Source organism: Trichechus manatus, unplaced genomic scaffold (assembly GCF_000243295.1).
Source record: "Trichechus manatus latirostris isolate Lorelei unplaced genomic scaffold, TriManLat1.0 scaffold00019, whole genome shotgun sequence".
NCBI lineage: Eukaryota > Metazoa > Chordata > Mammalia > Sirenia > Trichechidae > Trichechus > Trichechus manatus.
The window spans coordinates 14045711-14064093 of NW_004443955.1; the positions used below are offsets into that span (position 1 = coordinate 14045711).

General features: G+C 39.9%; 1 protein-coding gene across 2 annotated transcripts in view; it reads right to left on the reverse strand.

Annotated features, from left to right (window-relative positions):
* The window catches only part of LRRC28 (leucine rich repeat containing 28), a 236409-nt gene that overhangs the window by 18414 nt on the left and 199612 nt on the right, over positions 1-18383 (reverse strand). For both annotated transcript variants that reach the window (XM_004372654.2, XM_023727874.1), the window contains 2 exons: positions 2370-2545; positions 741-900 (listed from right to left, as the gene is read on the reverse strand). In XM_004372654.2, coding sequence (XP_004372711.1) covers positions 741-900; positions 2370-2545 — 336 coding nt within the window. The remainder of the gene's footprint in view (positions 1-740; positions 901-2369; positions 2546-18383) is intronic.

Here is an 18383-nt window from a genome sequence, read left to right on the forward strand (position 1 = left end):
ATTTCACGTCCTATTTGTAATTGTCTGATACTCTTTTTTTTTAAACTCACTAAGTACGGGGGTTTTACTTAGTGAATATTCACAGCAAATTCAAGGCATTGTGCCAAGAAAGAGAGAGTGGTAAGCGACTGCCACTTGGAAGGTGAGAAATCTAAAACAGAGACACACGTGCATGCGCCCTGTTCAGCCACATGCTCTCTTAGTTAGCAACATCAACTACTGAGAGGGGCTGGTTCATCCCGTTATATAACAAGTTCTTTTTCTCCCTCGCTTCTTTTTTCTGGCATCCCTTATTGCCTAGAGACTGCTGTGAACAAAGAAAAAGCAGGGAAAAAAAACCCACAATACATACAGTAAGCCTGTTCTAAACATAACTAAAAAATTAGCTCATAAGGGAAGTCTAGTTTTCTTATAAGGAGCCCTGGTTCCATGGTGGTTACTGAAAGGTCAGTGGTCTGAAACCACCCAGCGTCTCCGTGGGAGAAACATGTGGCAGTCTGCTTGCATAAAGATTGATACCCTTGGAAACCCTATGGGGGAGTTCTACTCTGTCCTACAGCGTCTCTACGATTCGGATGCTGAAAATGGGCATTTGCTTCATTCCACATGTATCTGAGGAAGCATGCTCTACCTTGAAATCGGCTAAGTAGTTAACAGTGCTTTCATGCATGTCCGCCCAACTCCCCACGTGCCCACCCTCACCCAGGTGTAAGCCCTGGTGCCCACTTAGGCGTGATTACCCCTGGTGCAGCCCTGCCATCGGCGTCTCTCTCAAGGGAAAGAGCTTGGGGTAGACGATGGTAAACATGGGCTCACTGCACCGGTGACAGTGCCCCAGGGGGCAGTGCAGCAGCTCCAGAAAACTCCGGGGTAACGAGATTGGAGACAGAAAGTTCAAATCTGGAAGAGGAGAGAAAATCAGGCACGGGAGTTAAAATTCAGGTTTCCTCAAATTAGACTTCCTAAAATATTTCTCTTTGTTCAAGTTCAAGTAAGTTCAAGTTAGTTAAAAGTTACTCTATGTTTAAAATTCTGTTATCTGATAGGCATTGAATAAAAATCTAACATTATTTAGAATTGAAAGATAGTTTTTACATTTCTGAGACAAAAAGAAAACCTAAATCTACTCTTTTAAAAGCAACCAGAAGCTGTCCTAGGTAAAGGTGAGGAAAGAATAAGATCAAATACTCCTCGAGAATAGAGATCAAAAAGGCATCAATTTACCCAGAGAGGGTTTTGGAAGCTTCTATAAGAGACAGAGAACAAAAAAAGGACTGGGACTGAAGACTAAATAAACTTTCATTAAGTTCTCCACTATATCTATTGAGCATTTAGTATTAGTCAAGCACCAATCAAGGCAAATAGTATTTATTTAAAAGACTGAAAAAAGGGGGAAACACTGAAGGGAAACAAAGAAAATGAAAAATAACAAAAGCAAGCCTTTCCTTGCCTCATTCCCATGAGCTGTCATTAATAAAAAGAGAATGTTTTCTTCCCAGCTTTATCTGAGCACTAAACATAAAAGAGACATTTAAAGCATCTCAGTGGTCCAGGCTATCTTGATAAATAAATGGACCCTGGTCTACTATTGAGGATAAACATCCAGTAGACATGGAAATGGTCATAATGAGGTAGAACCTAAAAATACTTTGACCCATCTTTGGGAAGCAAATGTAAATTATCTTCTTATCTTTTGTATCTGTTTGGACCCATCAATAACCGTTTAGCAAAATATAATTTATTCACAGGAGAATACCTATACTTTTCTGTTCAGTTTAAAAAAACAGTGTAACAACTTTGTACTAGACATTCCTGGAAGGTTAATATTACATGTTTTTGTCTGTACTGTTTTTTAAGCAAAGAAAAAAAAAAATTAGCTGTTTTAAAAACTCTTGAAATGTAGTTTTTCTTATTAACATTCCCTAGCATTTTCTTAAAATCATCACAATATCTATGAAATTCATATACTGCAATTCCTTTCCAAAACAAAAGCTGTTAGGCTGTGGTAATATTGCCAAAGGCTCCTGATATTTCCTCTCCTTTAGGAATACAAATTTCTTAGATGTGAGGAAGCTGCAAAGCAAAAACATGCTCTGCTAGAAGAGGGATCCAAATTTGCTTGAGGGATAAAATCTTTCCAAATTATTCCTACTGAAGAAAGTCCCTATGCCAATCGTTTGCTTCAACTAAACACATGTTTCCAAACACCAATTTCCTTCATTTAAACCACACAGTTTAACTTTTAGCCACCGTTCCTCGCCACGGAAGACGGTAGTTTAAAGAATGCTTCTCTGTCTGTAGGGGGTGCTAAAAGCATCGGTGTTGATATGACATAAAAACTTATTAAGAATATAAAAAGTTCCGGGTACCTTTTAGAAACTGGTGGTAGGAGCGATACAGACTCCTCATGGCTAACTCTTGCAGAGGCAGCACGTGATCCTTCTCCGTCCCGATGGACTTCACCTCCGCTGGGAGGAAAACAGTGAGTTGCCCTGATGAAAAGGAAAGCAGCTTCACCTCTGAAACCTGAATGGGAGCACCACAGCTGCAGAGAAACAAATGTTACAGTAGTATTAACATTAGCAGTAAGGAAAAGACTGTATGTGTTAGCAGATAGGACTTAATCAAAATATATATTTGAAAATTCAAGAAGACTGTGTTGATTCGCCAGAATTCTGTTCAAAGTGAGCAGATGCTATCCTGGGTTCCTTAATAAAACCTGGCACAGAAATCTAAGCTCATCACTTGGAACTTTGCTAAATACTTGCCAAGGCCCAGTCACATCCAGCAAGGGTAAACTTTGAAGGCATTCTCCTTCATAGGATCTACACAATTTGCTTTGTAAGTTCTATTTTTCCTCATTTTATTACCCTCTCCAAGTTTGTTTATTGAAATTTTCAAAATTAAAAGGGAAAAAGTATTCTGTTGAGTTATAGTATCTTGGTTTAATAGAATTTTTGTGTACAAAAAAACTAAACTTACAAAGCAAATGGATTCTTAATGGTATAAGATAAATTTATTGGATTCTTCCATAAACTTGTGGGGGAAATATTCTTGGCAATGTCTGCTGAATAAACAGTCATTCCCTATTCTTTGCTGCCACTCATAACCAGAAGACAGAGATGTTTATGTCCTTTCAGCTAAAAGGTTACCAAAACTCAGGTGTCTGATTTCATTCCACCTCCTGTCTGAGACCACCAGGTTACCTAAAGCCTTAGCATGTTCCTTCTTTAATGAAAAACAGGTGCCAAGACCTTGGCTTTCCAAACACAACATTAGATAAGATCTCTAACCTTGGCCGGAAACAGGCAATGAAGGAAAGAGAACAGGGTCAGAGGCAGAAGCCCTTGGCTCATTTGTACACTAGATGTTCCTTCACCTGTCCATTCATTCTTCCCTTCAGAAAACATTTTCAGAGCACCTATTATATGCCAGTCGATCAAGATATTTACTTTAAAAAAAAAAACAGATGACACCCTTCTTGTGGGAGAATAACAGCAATACAATAGTTATAATGTGGGGGAGAAGAAGGTAGCCTGACTAACTACTGAGGGAATTTGGGAAGATTTTACAGGAGTCAAAACTGGCCTAGAAGACAAGAGGCTTTTTCTAGGAATAAAAAAAAGGGATAGTACTCTAAGCAGAGGGAACAGCATGTGCAGCAGAACAGAAGTCTGAAGGAATATGGCTATGTCTACGGTTTCAGGAGGCTGGAATAAAGGATAGGAAGGATGGGAGGAAAAGGCCAAGAATATTAAAAAAATAGTTAAAAAAAAACAAACTGGTTGCCGTCCAGTCGATTCTGACTCATAGCAACCCTACAGTTAGATGGTTTTAATTCCTGGGAAAAATTGTTAGATGGTTTCACAAAACTATCTGGCCACAATACCGCAGACAGGGACGACACTGGTAGCTAAAATGGGCGAAGAAATCCATAAAGATAGCCGGAAATGTATTAAGAATGTGAAAGCTGTTAAGGTCTTGAAATTGAGAATTAAATAACCACTTCCCTGGTTACTAAGGAGATTTAACACTGTTTCATATGTTTGTTCTTTTGTGAGTGCCCACTAAATCTCTTGCCCAGTGTTCAGTTAAGTTGTTCTCTGCCATATTAATTTGTAGGTGTTCTTTATATGTGTTGAATACAAGCCCTTGCCAGTATTTCTTAAAATATCTCACTCTGTGGCTTGCATTTGCATTCTGAGAAGAGACAGACAATAAATATACAATAGAGGAGAATGAGAGGGGAGTGAAGGCTGCGCTATTTTAGTAGTGTAATTAGATAAAGTCTTTCTTGGAAGTGGCAATGGAGTAGAGACCTGAATGAAGAGAGGCAGAGATGCAGGGAAGGAGAACCCAGCCACAACCTGGTAGGCACTACAAGTTGAAAACAAGGAGTTAAGAGTGAAGAGCCTTCATTCCCCTCTATTATATATTTATTGTCTGTCACTTCTCAGTAAAATAAGCCCACTGAGAAGGAATCCAAAGCAGCTACACCTTGCAGGACAGAGTACTTCAGAGGAGAACGATGCACAGAGGGAAAACTCTGGAGATTTGCAAGGGTCTCCCTTGAGTATTCAGATAAGTACTTATCAGCATGTGAGGAAACCACCTGAGTCTGGAGAAGGAACCACGTGAAAGGATTAGGGGCAACAGTGCCCACAGCTCACACAGGGTCAAGAACAGTGCCTGCTCTCACTGGTCAGAATTGAACCTCATTGCTAAAAGGGCATTTTGGGTAGGGTACACAGAAGAGTCTTATCTTAGTTGTTGTTGCTAGGTGCTAGCAAGTTGGTTCTGACTCATAGCAACCCTATGTACAACAGAACGAAACACTGCCCAGTCCTGCACCATCCTCAAAATCGTTGCTATGTTTGAGTCCACTGTTGCAGCCACTGTGTCAATCTGTCTCACTGAGGGTCTTCCTCTTTTTTGCTGACACTTTACCAAGCATGATGTCCTTCTCCAGGTACTGGTCCCTCCTGATAACATGTCAAAAGTATGTGAGACAAAGGAGCTCCTTGTTTCCAAGGAGCATTCTGGCTGTACTTCTTCCAAGACAGATTTGTTCATTCTTCAGGCAGTCCATAGTATATTCAATACTCTTCACCAACACCATAATTCAAATGCATCAATTCTTTGGTCTTTCTTCTTCATTGTCCAGCTTTCACATGCATATGAGGCGGCTGAAAATATCATGGCTTCGGTTAGGCGCACCTTAGTCCTGAAAGTGACATCTTTGCTTCTCAACACTTTAAAGAGGTCTTTTACAGCAAATCTGCCCAACGCAATATGTTGTTTTCTGCTTGACTGCTGCTTCTGTGGGTGCTGATTGAGGATCCAAGCAAAATGAAATCCCTGACAACTTCAATCTTTTCTCCGTTTCTCATCATGTTGCTCATTGTGAGGCTTTTTGTTTTCTTTATGTTGAGGTGTAATCCGTACTGAAAGATGTAGTCTTTGATCTTCATCAGTAAGTACTTCAAGTCCTCTTTGCTTTCAGCAGGTAAGGTTGTGTCATCTGCATAACAAAGGTTGTTAATGAGTCTTCCTCCAATCCTGATGCCCTGTTCTTCTTCATATAGTCCAGCTTCTTGGATTATTTGCTCAGCACACAGACTGAATAAGTATGGTGAAAGGATACAAACCTGATGCACACCTTTCCTGATTTTTTTTTAAACCACGCAGTATCCCCTTGTTCTGTTCAAACGACTGCCTCTTAGTCTATGTACAAGTTCTGCATGAGCACAATTAAGTGTTCTGGAATTCCCATTCTTCACAATGTTATCCATAATTTGTTATGATCCACACAGTCGCATGCCTTTGCATAGTCAATAAAACACAGGTAAACATCTTTCTGGTATTCTCTACTTTTAGCCAAGATCCATCTAACATCAGCTACGATATCCCTCGTTCCACATCCTCTTCTAAATCTGGCTCGACTCTCTGGCAGTTTCCTGATGAAGTACTGCTGCAAGCATTTTTGAATTACCTTCAGCAAAATTTTACTTGCGTGTAGTATCAATGATATTGTTCAATAATTTCTGCATGTACTTTTCTTGTACTGATTCAGCTCAGGTGTCCAGGTAGTAGGTCACCAGATGTGCTCTCGCCTACAGTCCTAGACAGGCATAGGTGATTGGTGTAGGCACAGGCATCTGGCTGCAGCAGGGGGACACACGCTGGGCAAGGCAGGGGGCTGACGGCTGCTTGAGTGTCTGGTAGGAAAGTGTGTCCCTGTTCCCTAGAGCGTGTAGGTGGGTGGGTTTTGCAGTTGGACTGTGAGCACCTAATGCTGTTGGCTGTAAGGACTGGGGGGGCACCACTTATTCTTAGGCCCCTGTCGCAGGTGGCTAGGTGGCATGGGTGGAGCCACCAGTCCTCAGGCCCCTGATGTGGGTAGGTGAAGACCATGCTTAATGGGCAGAGCAGTGTCAAATATCATGAACCTGCCACTTCACAAGTGAAACAGCTGAAGCTGGACTTCAGGTATATACCCTGTTGTACTGTGGTAATAAGGGCCTATGCTGTTGAAATGGGCCCACATAAGTCCACGCGGGGGGAAAGGCACTCAAAGACTGTGGACCCCTTATGCCTATGCCTAAGCAAAGGAGCTGTGCCTACCCTGAGTTCTGGCTTAGGGGAGCTGGCAGATTATTTTTTCCCCAGTTTGTTAATTTGTTCCCTCTGTAAGGCTGGGAGAATAGCTCAGGGTGTGTGACGGGTCCTACTTCTGGCCCAGGGGACTCGGCAATTTCTGAAGCTGTCCCAGACCTAGTGTAGAGCAGGAGCGGGGAGATAAATGGGAGAGAGGTTTTTCCCAAAAGGGAGTGTTTTTGATCCGTGTGGTAGGCCAGATGCAAGTACTTATCTTTTGCCGAATGAGGGCTGCTTCTCACTTGTTCTGGAGGGCTGAGTAGACTCTCTGCTGCTGGGTCTCTCCTGATGTGGAAAATGCCTCCCGAGTGCTGCTGCTTGCCTCACTGCCCACCACAAGCTGATCCAGCCTGAAGGGTTCTGGCTACTGCCGGGTCAGGTCTGGCAACTCCTTGCTGCTCCCGAGCTGTCTCTCCCTCCCCATCACTCAGTCCGATTCCTCAGCTTTGCCTCTGATGTTCAGGGCTCCTAGACTGTCATTTATAATCGGTTCACTTGTTTTTTTTGGGTCTTTGTTGTAAGAGGGACCACTGGAAGTGTCTGATTACCCTGCCAACTTGGTGCCGCCTCCGTTGTTTTGTATTTTGCCCATAGAATCCTTCAATACGACAAATTGAGATGTGAATTTTTTCTTCAGTTCTTTCAGCTTGAGAAATGCCAAGCATGTTCTTCCCTTTTGGTTTTATAATTCCAGGTCTTTGCACATGTCATTATAACACTTTGTCTTCTTGAGCCACCCTTTGAAATCTTCTGTCCAGTTCTTTGACTTCATCATTTCTTCCACTTGCTTTAGCTACTCTATGTTCAAGAGCAAGTTTCAGAGTCTCTTCTGACATCCATTTTGGTCTTTTCTTTCTTTCCTGTCTTTTTAATGACCTTTTGATGTCCATGATGTCATCCTACAACTTGTCTGGTCTTTAGGTCATTAGTGTTCAACGCATCAAATCTGTTCTTAAGACGGTCTCTAAATTCAGGTGGGATATACTCAAGGTCATACTTTGGCTCTTGTGAACTTGTTCTAATTTTCTTCAGCCTCAGCTTGAACTTGCATATGAGCAACTGATGGTCCATTCTGCAGCTGATCCCTGGCCTTGTTCTGACTGATATTGAGCTTTTCTATTGTCTTTTTCCACAGATGTAGTCAATTTGATTCCTGTGTATTCCTTCCATTGAGGTCCATGTGTATAGTCACCATTTATGTTGTTGAAAAAAGGTATTTGCAATGAATAAATTGTTGATATTGCAAAATTCTATCATGCAATCTCTGGCGTCATTTCTATCACCAATGCCATATTTTTCAACTACCATTCCTTCTTCATTTCCAACTTTTGCATTCCAATCACCAGTGATTATCAATGCATCTTGATTGAATGTTTGATCAATTTCAGACTCAGAAATTGGTAAAAATCTTCAATTTCTTCATCTTTGGCATTAATGGTTGGTGCATAAGTTTCAATAATAAGTCGTATTAACTGGTCTTCCTTGAAGAAGTATGGATATTATTCTATCACTGACAGCAATGTACTTCATGATAGATCTTGAAATGCTGTTTTTCACGATGAATGCAATGCCTGCCATTCCTCTTCAATTTGTCATTGCCGGCATAGTAGACCATATGATTGTCTGATTCAAAATGGCCAAACCAAATCCATTTCAGTTCGCTAATGCCTAGGATATCAATCTTTATGTGTTCCATTTCATTTTTGACACCTACCAATTTTCCTCGATTTGTACTTTGTACATTCCATGTTTGAAGCTGTTTCCTTTCATCGTGAGTCATGCCACATCAGCAAATTATCTTAGTTGTGGGGAATAATTAGCACTAGACTGAGCATTGGGAGCCCTGGTGGCACAGTGGTTAAGAGCTTGGCTGTTAACCAAAAGGTTGGCAGTTTGAATCCACCAGCTGCTCCCTGGAACCCTGCAGGGCTATTCTACTCTGTCCTGTACGGTGGCTTTCAGTTGGAATCGACTGGAAGGCCATGGGCACAGACTGAGCATTATTCCATTCCTATCTAACAAATCTTAAAAGTCAGATTCCAGAAGATCAGCCTGTTTCCATGTAACTTAACTGAGTCCCAGAACAAAGAGCAAGAATATTTATATGAATAAAAAATATTCAACACCTCACATGGTAAACTTTACACTGTTTGGCATCCAATCAAAAATTATCAGGCTCAACAGAACAATCAGAACAGAAATGAAAATGTTCTTGCATTTTGAAATATACAAGCAATGTCACTGAACAACTTGTGTAGAAATTGTTGAATGGGAACCTAAACTGCTGTGTAAATCTTCACCAAAAACATAAAATTTATAAAATAAAATTATCACGCTTGTGAATAAGCAGAAAATATGGCCTATAATGAGGAGAAATAACAAATGATCAAAACTAACCAAGAATTGACAGAGATGTTAGGATCAGTAGAAAATGTCATTATAACTGTTACTGTAACTACTATACAGAAGAAAGACATGTTACATACATACTTCCACCTTAAGAAGCTAGAAAAAAAAGAGTAAATGAAATCTTAAGTAAACAGAAGAAAGGAAATAATAAAGAACATCAAGAGAGATGATAAAGTAGAAAACAGAAAAACAACTGAAAAAAATCAATGAAAGCAAAAGCTGGATCTTTGAGAAGATCAATAAAAATGATAAACCTCTAGCCTCAGAGAGTGAGAAAGGTAACATCAGTAGATTCTACAGATGTAAAAAGGTAATAAGCAGCTTTATGCACATACAAATTCCTTGAAAGATACAAAGTACAAAATTCACTCAACAAACAGCTGAGCTGAATAGCCCTATAACTATTAAAGAAACAGCCCTATAACTGTTAGAGAAATTTCATTTGTAGTTAAAAATCTTCCTAAAAGAAAACTTCCAGCTTCATGGGAGAAAGAGTAGTAGTCTGCTTCCGTAAAGATTATAGCCTTGGAAACCCTATGGGGCAGTTCTACTCTGTCCTCTAGGGTCGCTGTGAGTTGGCATCGACTAGACGCCAAAGGGGTTGCTTTTGATACCAATTCCACAAAGCTCTTCTAGAAAACTTAAAAAGAGGCCAGCATTATCCTGATATCAAATCCAAAGACATTAGAGAAAAGGGGACCAAAAACCAATATCCCCCATGAATATAGATGGAAAATATTCTAAACAAAATTTTAGCAAATCAAAACCAACAATGTATAAAGTTGCTATGACCTAATGGGGTTTATCCTATTAATGAAAGACTGCATGAATATTAGAAAACCAATGTAATTTACCACATTAACAAAAGAAAAAAGAAAAAAAAAACCATATACTCAATCTCAATAGATGCAGAAAAACCTTCTGACAAAATTCAATACCTGTGATGGTTAAGGCTGTGTGTCAACTTTGCTGGGCCATGATTCTCAGTGGTTTGGCAGTTATGATGTAATTTGGCAGTTATATAATGATGTAATCAATAATCAATTCCATGATGAGATCTGCCATGAACAGCCGATCAGCTGAAAGAAGTTTCCTTGGGGCTGTAACCTGCCTCCAGTATATAAATGGATGTTCCAGTAAGGCTCTCGCTTGGGATCCTGCATCCAACTCGTATCATCTGACCTCCAGTTCTTGGGACTTGAGTTAGCAGCTTACCTGCTGATTTTGGGATTCCTGAAGATTGCTGTGATTGCTATTTCATGTAAGTCAGATGTGACAGTGGGAACTGTCCTAACTGATTTAAGACACCTAGCTACAATGGGGATGAATGGACCCTGTGGTGGTAGGGGCCAACTGGCAGCACTCAATCGACAATGACAAGGTGGGCGTGGTTACTGTAATGGCCAGGGAAGTCAAAGCAGTAATCAGAATAGTCTGACTCATATGGACTTATGGTGTTGGCTACTTAGTCATGGTGTCCCTAGGAGTGAAACAGATGAGAAATCTACTATTTACTCGATCTGTACACGTGGAATCATTCTAGGTCAAGTGAAAGGGAGTCTAACTCAAATTGCCAGACTAGAGAGTCATAGTCCCTCAATCAATTCCCAGACTTGAGCCAGTTTATAGATCTACAACCCCTTGAATGAAGGGGAGGCTGGGTCCCCTTGAGGAAGGATCCCACTACACTGCCAAAAATTTATACTGTTAATCTTTTTCCCAGCCTTCCCCAAAGGGATCTATAGCCTTTTATGAGAGTGACTGTTGACTGTAGAAAAGGAAATAATCAGACTTTTTGGGGATTACCGGATACTGGCTCTGAACTGATACTAATTCCAGGAGACCCAAAACGTCACTGTGACCCACCAGTCAGAGTGGGGGCGTATGGAGGTCAGGTTATTAATGGAGTCTTAGCTCATGTCCATCTCACAGTGGGTCCCCAAACCCATCCTGTAGTGATTTCCCCAGCTCTAGAATGCATAATTGGAACAGACATACTCAGCAACATCGACTGCCACTCACCAAGGCCAACCTGGCTACAGCCACTGCTGAGTGCCCTATCTGCCAGTGCAGAGACCAACACAGAGTCCCTGCTACACCATAATTCCTCGAGGTGATCAGCCAGCAACCTGGTGGCGGGTTGATTACAGTGGATTGCTTCCATCATGGAGAGGGCAACATTTTGTTCGTACTGTAACTGACACTTACACTGGATACAGATTTGCCTTCCCTGCACGCAATGTTTCTGCCAAAACTACCATCCATGGATTTACAGAATGCCTCATCCACTGTCATGGTATCCCATACAGCATCACCTCAGATTAAGGGACTCACTTCACAGCAGATAAAGTGCAGAAATGGGCCCATGCTCACGGAATTCACTGGTCTTACCATGTTCCCGATCATCCTGAAGCAGCTGGCTTGATAGAACAATGGAATGGCCTTCTAAAGACACAATTATCGCACCAGCTAGGTGGTAAAACCTTGCAGGGTTGGGGCAATGTTCTCCAGGAGGTTGTATATGGTCTAAACCAGAATCCAGTATATGATGATGTTTCTTCCACAGCCAGGATTCATGGGTCCAGGAATCGAGGGGTGGAAATGGAAGTGGCACCACTCACTATTACCCCTAGGGACCCACTGGCAAAATTTTTGCTTCCTGTCCCCAAGACCCTATGCTTTGTGAGTCTAGAGGTCTTAGCTCCAAAGGGAGGAATGCTCCCACCTAGAGACACATCACTGATCCCAGTGAACTGAAAGTTAAGAATGCCATCCAGCCACTCTGGGCTCCTCATGCCTCTGGATCAACAGGCAAAGAAGGGAGTTACCATATTGGCTGGTGTGACTGCTCTTGATTACCAAGAGGAAACTGGATTGATATTACATAAGGGAGATAAAGAAGAGTGTCTGGAATACAGGAAATACCTTAGGGCATCTCTTAGTACTACCATGCCCTGTGATTAAAGTCAATGGAAAACTACAGCAACCTAATTCTGACACAACTACTAATGGCCCAGACTCTTCAGGAATGAAGGTTTGGGTCACCACAGCAGGCAAAGAACTATGACCAGCTGAGGTGCTTGCTGAGGTTAAAGGAAATACAGCATGGATAGTAGAAGATGGCAGTTCTAAATACCAGCTACGTCCATGCGATCAGTTGCAGAAATGAGGACTGTAATAGTAATGACTATTTCTTCCTTATATGTGTGCATCAAATATTTTTGTTTTGCTCACTTATAAAAAATAAGATGTTAATGGGCTAGCGCGATTTCAGTTGTATGTGTGTTAGTTGTATCATGTTCTGTTCAAGTATGACTTTATAACTGCTTTATTTATAGATTATGTATGGTTTAAGGAGATGTGTACAGGTGCCAAGCTGACAAGGGGTGGACTGTGATGGTTAAGGTTGTGTGTCAACTTGGCTGGGCAATGATCCTCAGTGGTTTGGCAGTTATGATGTAGTTTGGCAGTTATGTAATGATGTAATCAAATCCATGATCAGATCTGCTATGAGCAGCTAATGAGTTGAAAGGGAATTTCTTGGGTGTGTGGCTGGCCTCCAGTATGTGAATGGATATTCCAGCCAGGCTCTAACTCTAGATTCTGCATCTAGCTTGTCATTATCTGACCTCCATTCTTGGGACTTGAGTTAGCAGCTTACCTGCCGATCTTGGGATTTGTCAGCCTCTGCACAGCCTGTGAGCTAGCAGCCTGCTGTCTGATCTGCCAATTTTGGGTTCGTCAGCCCCTGCAGCTACATGAGTCAGAAGAAGTCTCCAGCCTAATGCCTGGCCCATGGATTTGTGACTTGCCAGCCTCTAAAACCGCATGATCCATTTCCTTGAGATAAATCTCTCTCTCTCTATACACACACACACACACACACACACACACACACATGCACACGCTTCACTTGTTTTGCTTCTCTAAAGAAGCCAGCCTAAGACAATACCCATTCCTAGTTAAAACAATAACAACAAAAACCAACCTCTCAGTAAACTTAGAGGGAATTTCTTCAACCTGATAAAGGGTATCTATGAAAACCAACAGTTAATATTATACTGAATGTTGAAAGCCTGTTTCCCCCGTAAGTTCAGGAGCAAGGCAAACATGTCTGCTCTCACTATTTTTATTCAACCTTGTATTAGAGCTCCTAAATAGTACAACAAGGCAAGAAAAAGAAGTAAAAGGCATCCAGATTTGAAAGTAAGAAGTAAAACTGTATTTATTCACAGAAGACATGATTAAGTATGTAGAAAACCCATTGGTATCTCCAAAAAAAAAGAAAGCTACCAGTACTAATAAGTGAGTTTAGCAAGGTTGCAAGGTAACAAGGTCAATATGAAAAATCATTTGTACTTCTATAATTGTAGCAACAATCAATTGGAAATTGCAAGTTAAAAAATAATATTTAAAACTATATAAAATATGAAATACTTAGAGAATTGGAATGCAATTCCATTCAAAATCATAACAGGATTTTTTTTTTGTATAAATTGAAACCTGATTCTAAATTTCATATGGAAATGAAAAACAACTAGAATAGCCAAAATAGCTTTGATAAAAACAAATTTGGAGGACTAACACTAGCTGCCTTGTTGAAGAGCATTTTCAACAAATACTTGGCTATCCACATGCAAAAAAGAAACTTCAATCATTCCTTATACTATATTAAAAAATTAACTCAATTAAATGTAATTTATTTCATTTATGTAAACTTAAAACTATGAAACTTCTAGAAGAAAATATAGGAGAAAACTTTTGTGACCTTGGGATACGTCTGTCAAAAGATGTCCAAGACTTCTATATTAAAAATTACAAAATACTGTTGACAAATGAAGATATTTACTGTGATCATGGGTCAGAAGACTGAATATAATTAAGATACTGAAAAACAAAAACCTGTTGTCGTCAAGTCAATTCCAACTCATAGGGACCCTATAGGACAGAGTAGAACTGCCCCACAAGATTTCCAAGGAGCAGCTGGTGCTAATTCTGCCCAAATTGATCTACAGATTTATGCAATTCCAATCAAAATCACAGTAGGATTTTTTTTTTTTTTTTGGTATAAACTGAAATCTGATTCTAAAATTTATCTGGAAATGCAAAAGGATTAGAATAGCTGAAACATCTTGGAAAAAAACAACTTTGGGGGACTACCACCACTTGATTTCAAGAGTTACTGTAAAGCTATCACAAGCGTGGTATTAGCATCCTAATAGATGAGTAGATCAATGGAACAGAATACTGTATCAAAAATAGATCTCCACATATATGAACAACTAATTTTTGACAAAAGTGCAAAGGCATTACACTGGAGAAAAAAATATTTTCAACAAACGGCACTGAAACAATTGGATATCCATATGCAAACAAGAAACTTCAATCACATCTCACACTATATACAAAAATTAACTCAAAATGGATCAGAGACCTAAATGTAAACCTAAAACCATAAAACTTCTAGGAGAAAACCTTTGTGACCTTGGGTTGTTAGCAAAAGGAAGAGAACTTGAGTAGAAAGGCACTTTATAGATGTATGAAGCATTATTATTTCTTATGAACTTCGATACACAACCCTTACCTTAGGCAATCCTGTCTTTATTAAAATAAGCCATGGCTACTCCTACAGGTCAAACTGTCCCTTGGTCTGGAAGTGGTGTCAGTCCTCCAAATTTTCTGGAATTTTCCTCATCCTGTCTTTCTAAATACAAATCTTACTCATTCCGAAGTCCAATTTCCTTCCCAACCTTCTCTCACCAATCACACGCCACGATATTTGAAGTTTCTATCACACATTTTCTGTTGTTAACTCATCTAAGGTGTTCAGTATTTCTTCCATTTAGCAGTTTCTATATTTTCCATGGTACCAAGTAGTTCCAAATACAAGCTGGTTGTTTTTGAGCCTTCACACACAGGAAGAGAAGTTTGAAATAGAAAAGATAAAAATGAAATGGCAAAAAGAATACTGAGTCATCCACATGGTGCCAAAAAGAAATCAACTTTTGGGTAGCTCTTGGGGTTCATTTTAAATCTTGGGACCATGAGATGTGTTAGAGACCTGAGCACTACAAATACCTCTATGCAGGTATCCAACGGGCTGGCCACAGTTAAGGAAATTATTATTTAGGAAAATGATACAAATCTTTAAATGGGATTTTGGAAACTATCTTCTTTATGAATGAAATTGAATGCATTGAGCCATTTTGGGGTGATGGTGGCTAGGAAGAGCTAAAATATCAGCAGTTGGGGGCTAAAAACAAGCAAACAAACAAAAACAAACATTTGTGTGGCTCACACAGGCCTGTTGTGTTCTCAAAAGGTATCTTTTCATTTGAAATATAGTATGGAACAAAACATTAATAAACAGACACATGATAAAAGATACAAGGAAATAATCAAAAGCTGAAGGAAGGATGTAATGTAGATTTTTTTAAAAAGTAAAAAGACATGTTGAGCAGGTGACTTTCCCTGTTTAGAATTCCTCAATTCTAACAGCAGTGTTGAGTAGATATGGACTCATCTGAACCCCAAAGCCACTGCTACGAGCCACCATTTAATCCATATAGGAGTATACTCTGCTTCTTTTCAATTTTTCTGTCCAATAATTTTGGTTTTTAACTTTGTTTTATTTCAATTTTTCACAGACGGATCAATAAATAATCTAAATAAATATTTAAAAAGCAAATTAAAAGTAACTTCAAGAATACAGAATGGATCAAATTCAGAAGGTAAGAAGTTGTATTTGGCTGCCAGAATTTATTCCCTGAGCAGTGACCAGTGACTAAACAGTGGATGGGAGCTGTTGGCCACAGCTCAGCCTGCATCTGGGAAGCACAATAATCTCAAAGAAAGGGGCATGCCCACGTTCTGCTGAGGATGACCACAAGTCAAGGACCATGGCAGAGGGAAAGAGGAAAGGAACAGAAAAAGGAAGTTAAAAAAAAAAGAACTGGAGAGAGAAACAGAGGATAGTTAAGCTCATTTGCATCTCCTGAATAGGGAAAATGTATTGGTGGTAGTAGAAATTGGAAGGTGATCAGCTAAAAGAAAAGTGAACAAATCACCTCTTCCCCACCCCGACCTGCCTTGGATGCTTCTAGTGGTGATGAGTGGATAATAACAAAGCACTTGGTAATGTGGTCGCTGACAGGAGACTTTTAAAAATATAAAGACTGACTCGGTGAATTGATTTTTGACAAGGGTGCCAACTCCATTCACTGGGGAAAGAGTAGCCTCTTCAAAAAATGGTGCTGAGACAACTGGATCTCCAAATGCAAAAGAATAAAGTTGGACTCGTCTCATACTATATGAAAATTAACTCACAATGGATCATTAACCTAAGTAGAACTAAAATCATAAACCCCTTAGAAGAAAAGATAGGGGTAAAGCCTTGGGATCTAGTTCTTTTTACAATGGTTTCTTAGACATGATACCCAAAGCACGTGCAACAAAAGACAAAATAAACTGGATGTTATCAGTCAAAAGTGAAGAGACAACAGAATGAGAGAAAATATATCCAATAAGGGTTTTAATATCTATAATATATAAAGAACTCCTACAATTCAAAAACAAAAAAAAAACTAAGGATTTGATATTTTTCTAAAGAACATATACAAATGGCCAATAGGCACATGAAAAGATGCTCAATATCATTAGCCACCAGGGACATGCAAATCAAAACTACCTCACACCCACTAGGATAGCTATTATCAGAAAAAGGAAAATCATGTACTGGTGAGGCTGTGGAAAATTTGGGATCCTCATCCACTGCTGGTGGGAATATAAAATAATGCAGCCACTGTGGAAAACAGTTTAAGGTATTTCAAAAAGTTAAACATAAAATTACCATATGATCCAGCAATTCCACACCTAAGGACTTGAAAGCAGGGACTCAGACAGGTATTTGTACACCGTTGTTTACTGCAGCATTATTCACAATTGCCAGAAAGTGGAAACAACCCAAGTGTCCACTGACAGATGAATGGGTGAGCAAAATGTGGTATACACATACAACAAAATATTGTTGTTGCTGTGTGCCGTTGAGTCGATTCTGACCATAGTGACCCTATAGCAACCCTACAGTGACCCTATAAGGACAGAGTAGAACTGCCCTATAGGGTTTTTAGGCTGAAATCTTTACAGAAGCAGACTGACAGGTGTTTTCTCCCGAGAGGCTGCTGGTGGGTTCAAATTGCTGACCATTCAGTTAACAGTCAAGTGTTTAACCATTGTGACACCAGGGTTCATTAATGAAATATTGGTCAGCCATAAAGAGAAATGAAGTTCTGATGCACGTTAGGACATAGATGAACCCTAAAGGCATTATACTAAGTGAAATAAGTCAGATATAAAAGGACAAATTATTATATGATCCCGCTCATATAAAATATCTAGAATAGGTAAATGCATAAGAGACCAAAGTTCACTTGTGATTACCAGGTGCTGCGGGGAGGACGGAATGGGGAGTTATTGCTTAAGGGGTATTGAGTTTCTGTTTAGGGTGATGAAAAATATTTGGAAATTGGTGATGGTTGTACAACATTGTGAATATAATTAATGTCACTGAATTGTACACTTAAAAACTGTTAAAATGGCAAATGTTTTGATACATATTTTTTACCATAATAAAAAAGAAAGATAAAGACTAAACATGTGAATGATCAACAGGAGGAGAGCAGAGAATATTCTTTGTACCGGGTGACTTTATCTACATGATCTCATTGAACTCTCATGATAATCTTGTGATACTGTTCTCACTTTACAGAACGGGAAACTGTGATGCAATTAAATATCTTGCCCAAGTTCATGTAACTAGTAACTTGGGAAGTTGAAATTTAATCTCTGGTGCGCTCTGTCGTCCAAGCTCAACCTCAAGTTACTGAATCACGAACCCTATGGATAGGCCTTAGGAGTTTGTGTATTTACAAAGTTCCCCTGGGAACTCTGAGATTGGCCAGGTTTGGATAGCATGACACCAGACAATCTCCCCAGACCAAAGGAAGTATGGGTTCAGAATTAGAGATCTTAAAGCTTATGCAGTCCAACTTTTCCCTTTTGTTTGTTTTTACCAGTGTGGGAACTGAGGCCTAGTTTCTATGTACCTCAGCCTGAGTTAATAAAAATGTTTGCTCCTTACACTGCTTTCCCAAAATACAATGGTCACTAGAAGGCTGGAAAACCAAGCAGATTTACGTGGAAAGGTCTACGTTGGAGCGCAAGGTCAGAGACCCGTCTCCAAGTGAATGGGAGACCAAATCCTTTTCTGAAGAGTGAAGAGCAGGCCAGAATTTTGTTCCCAAGGGGCCAGGAGATCT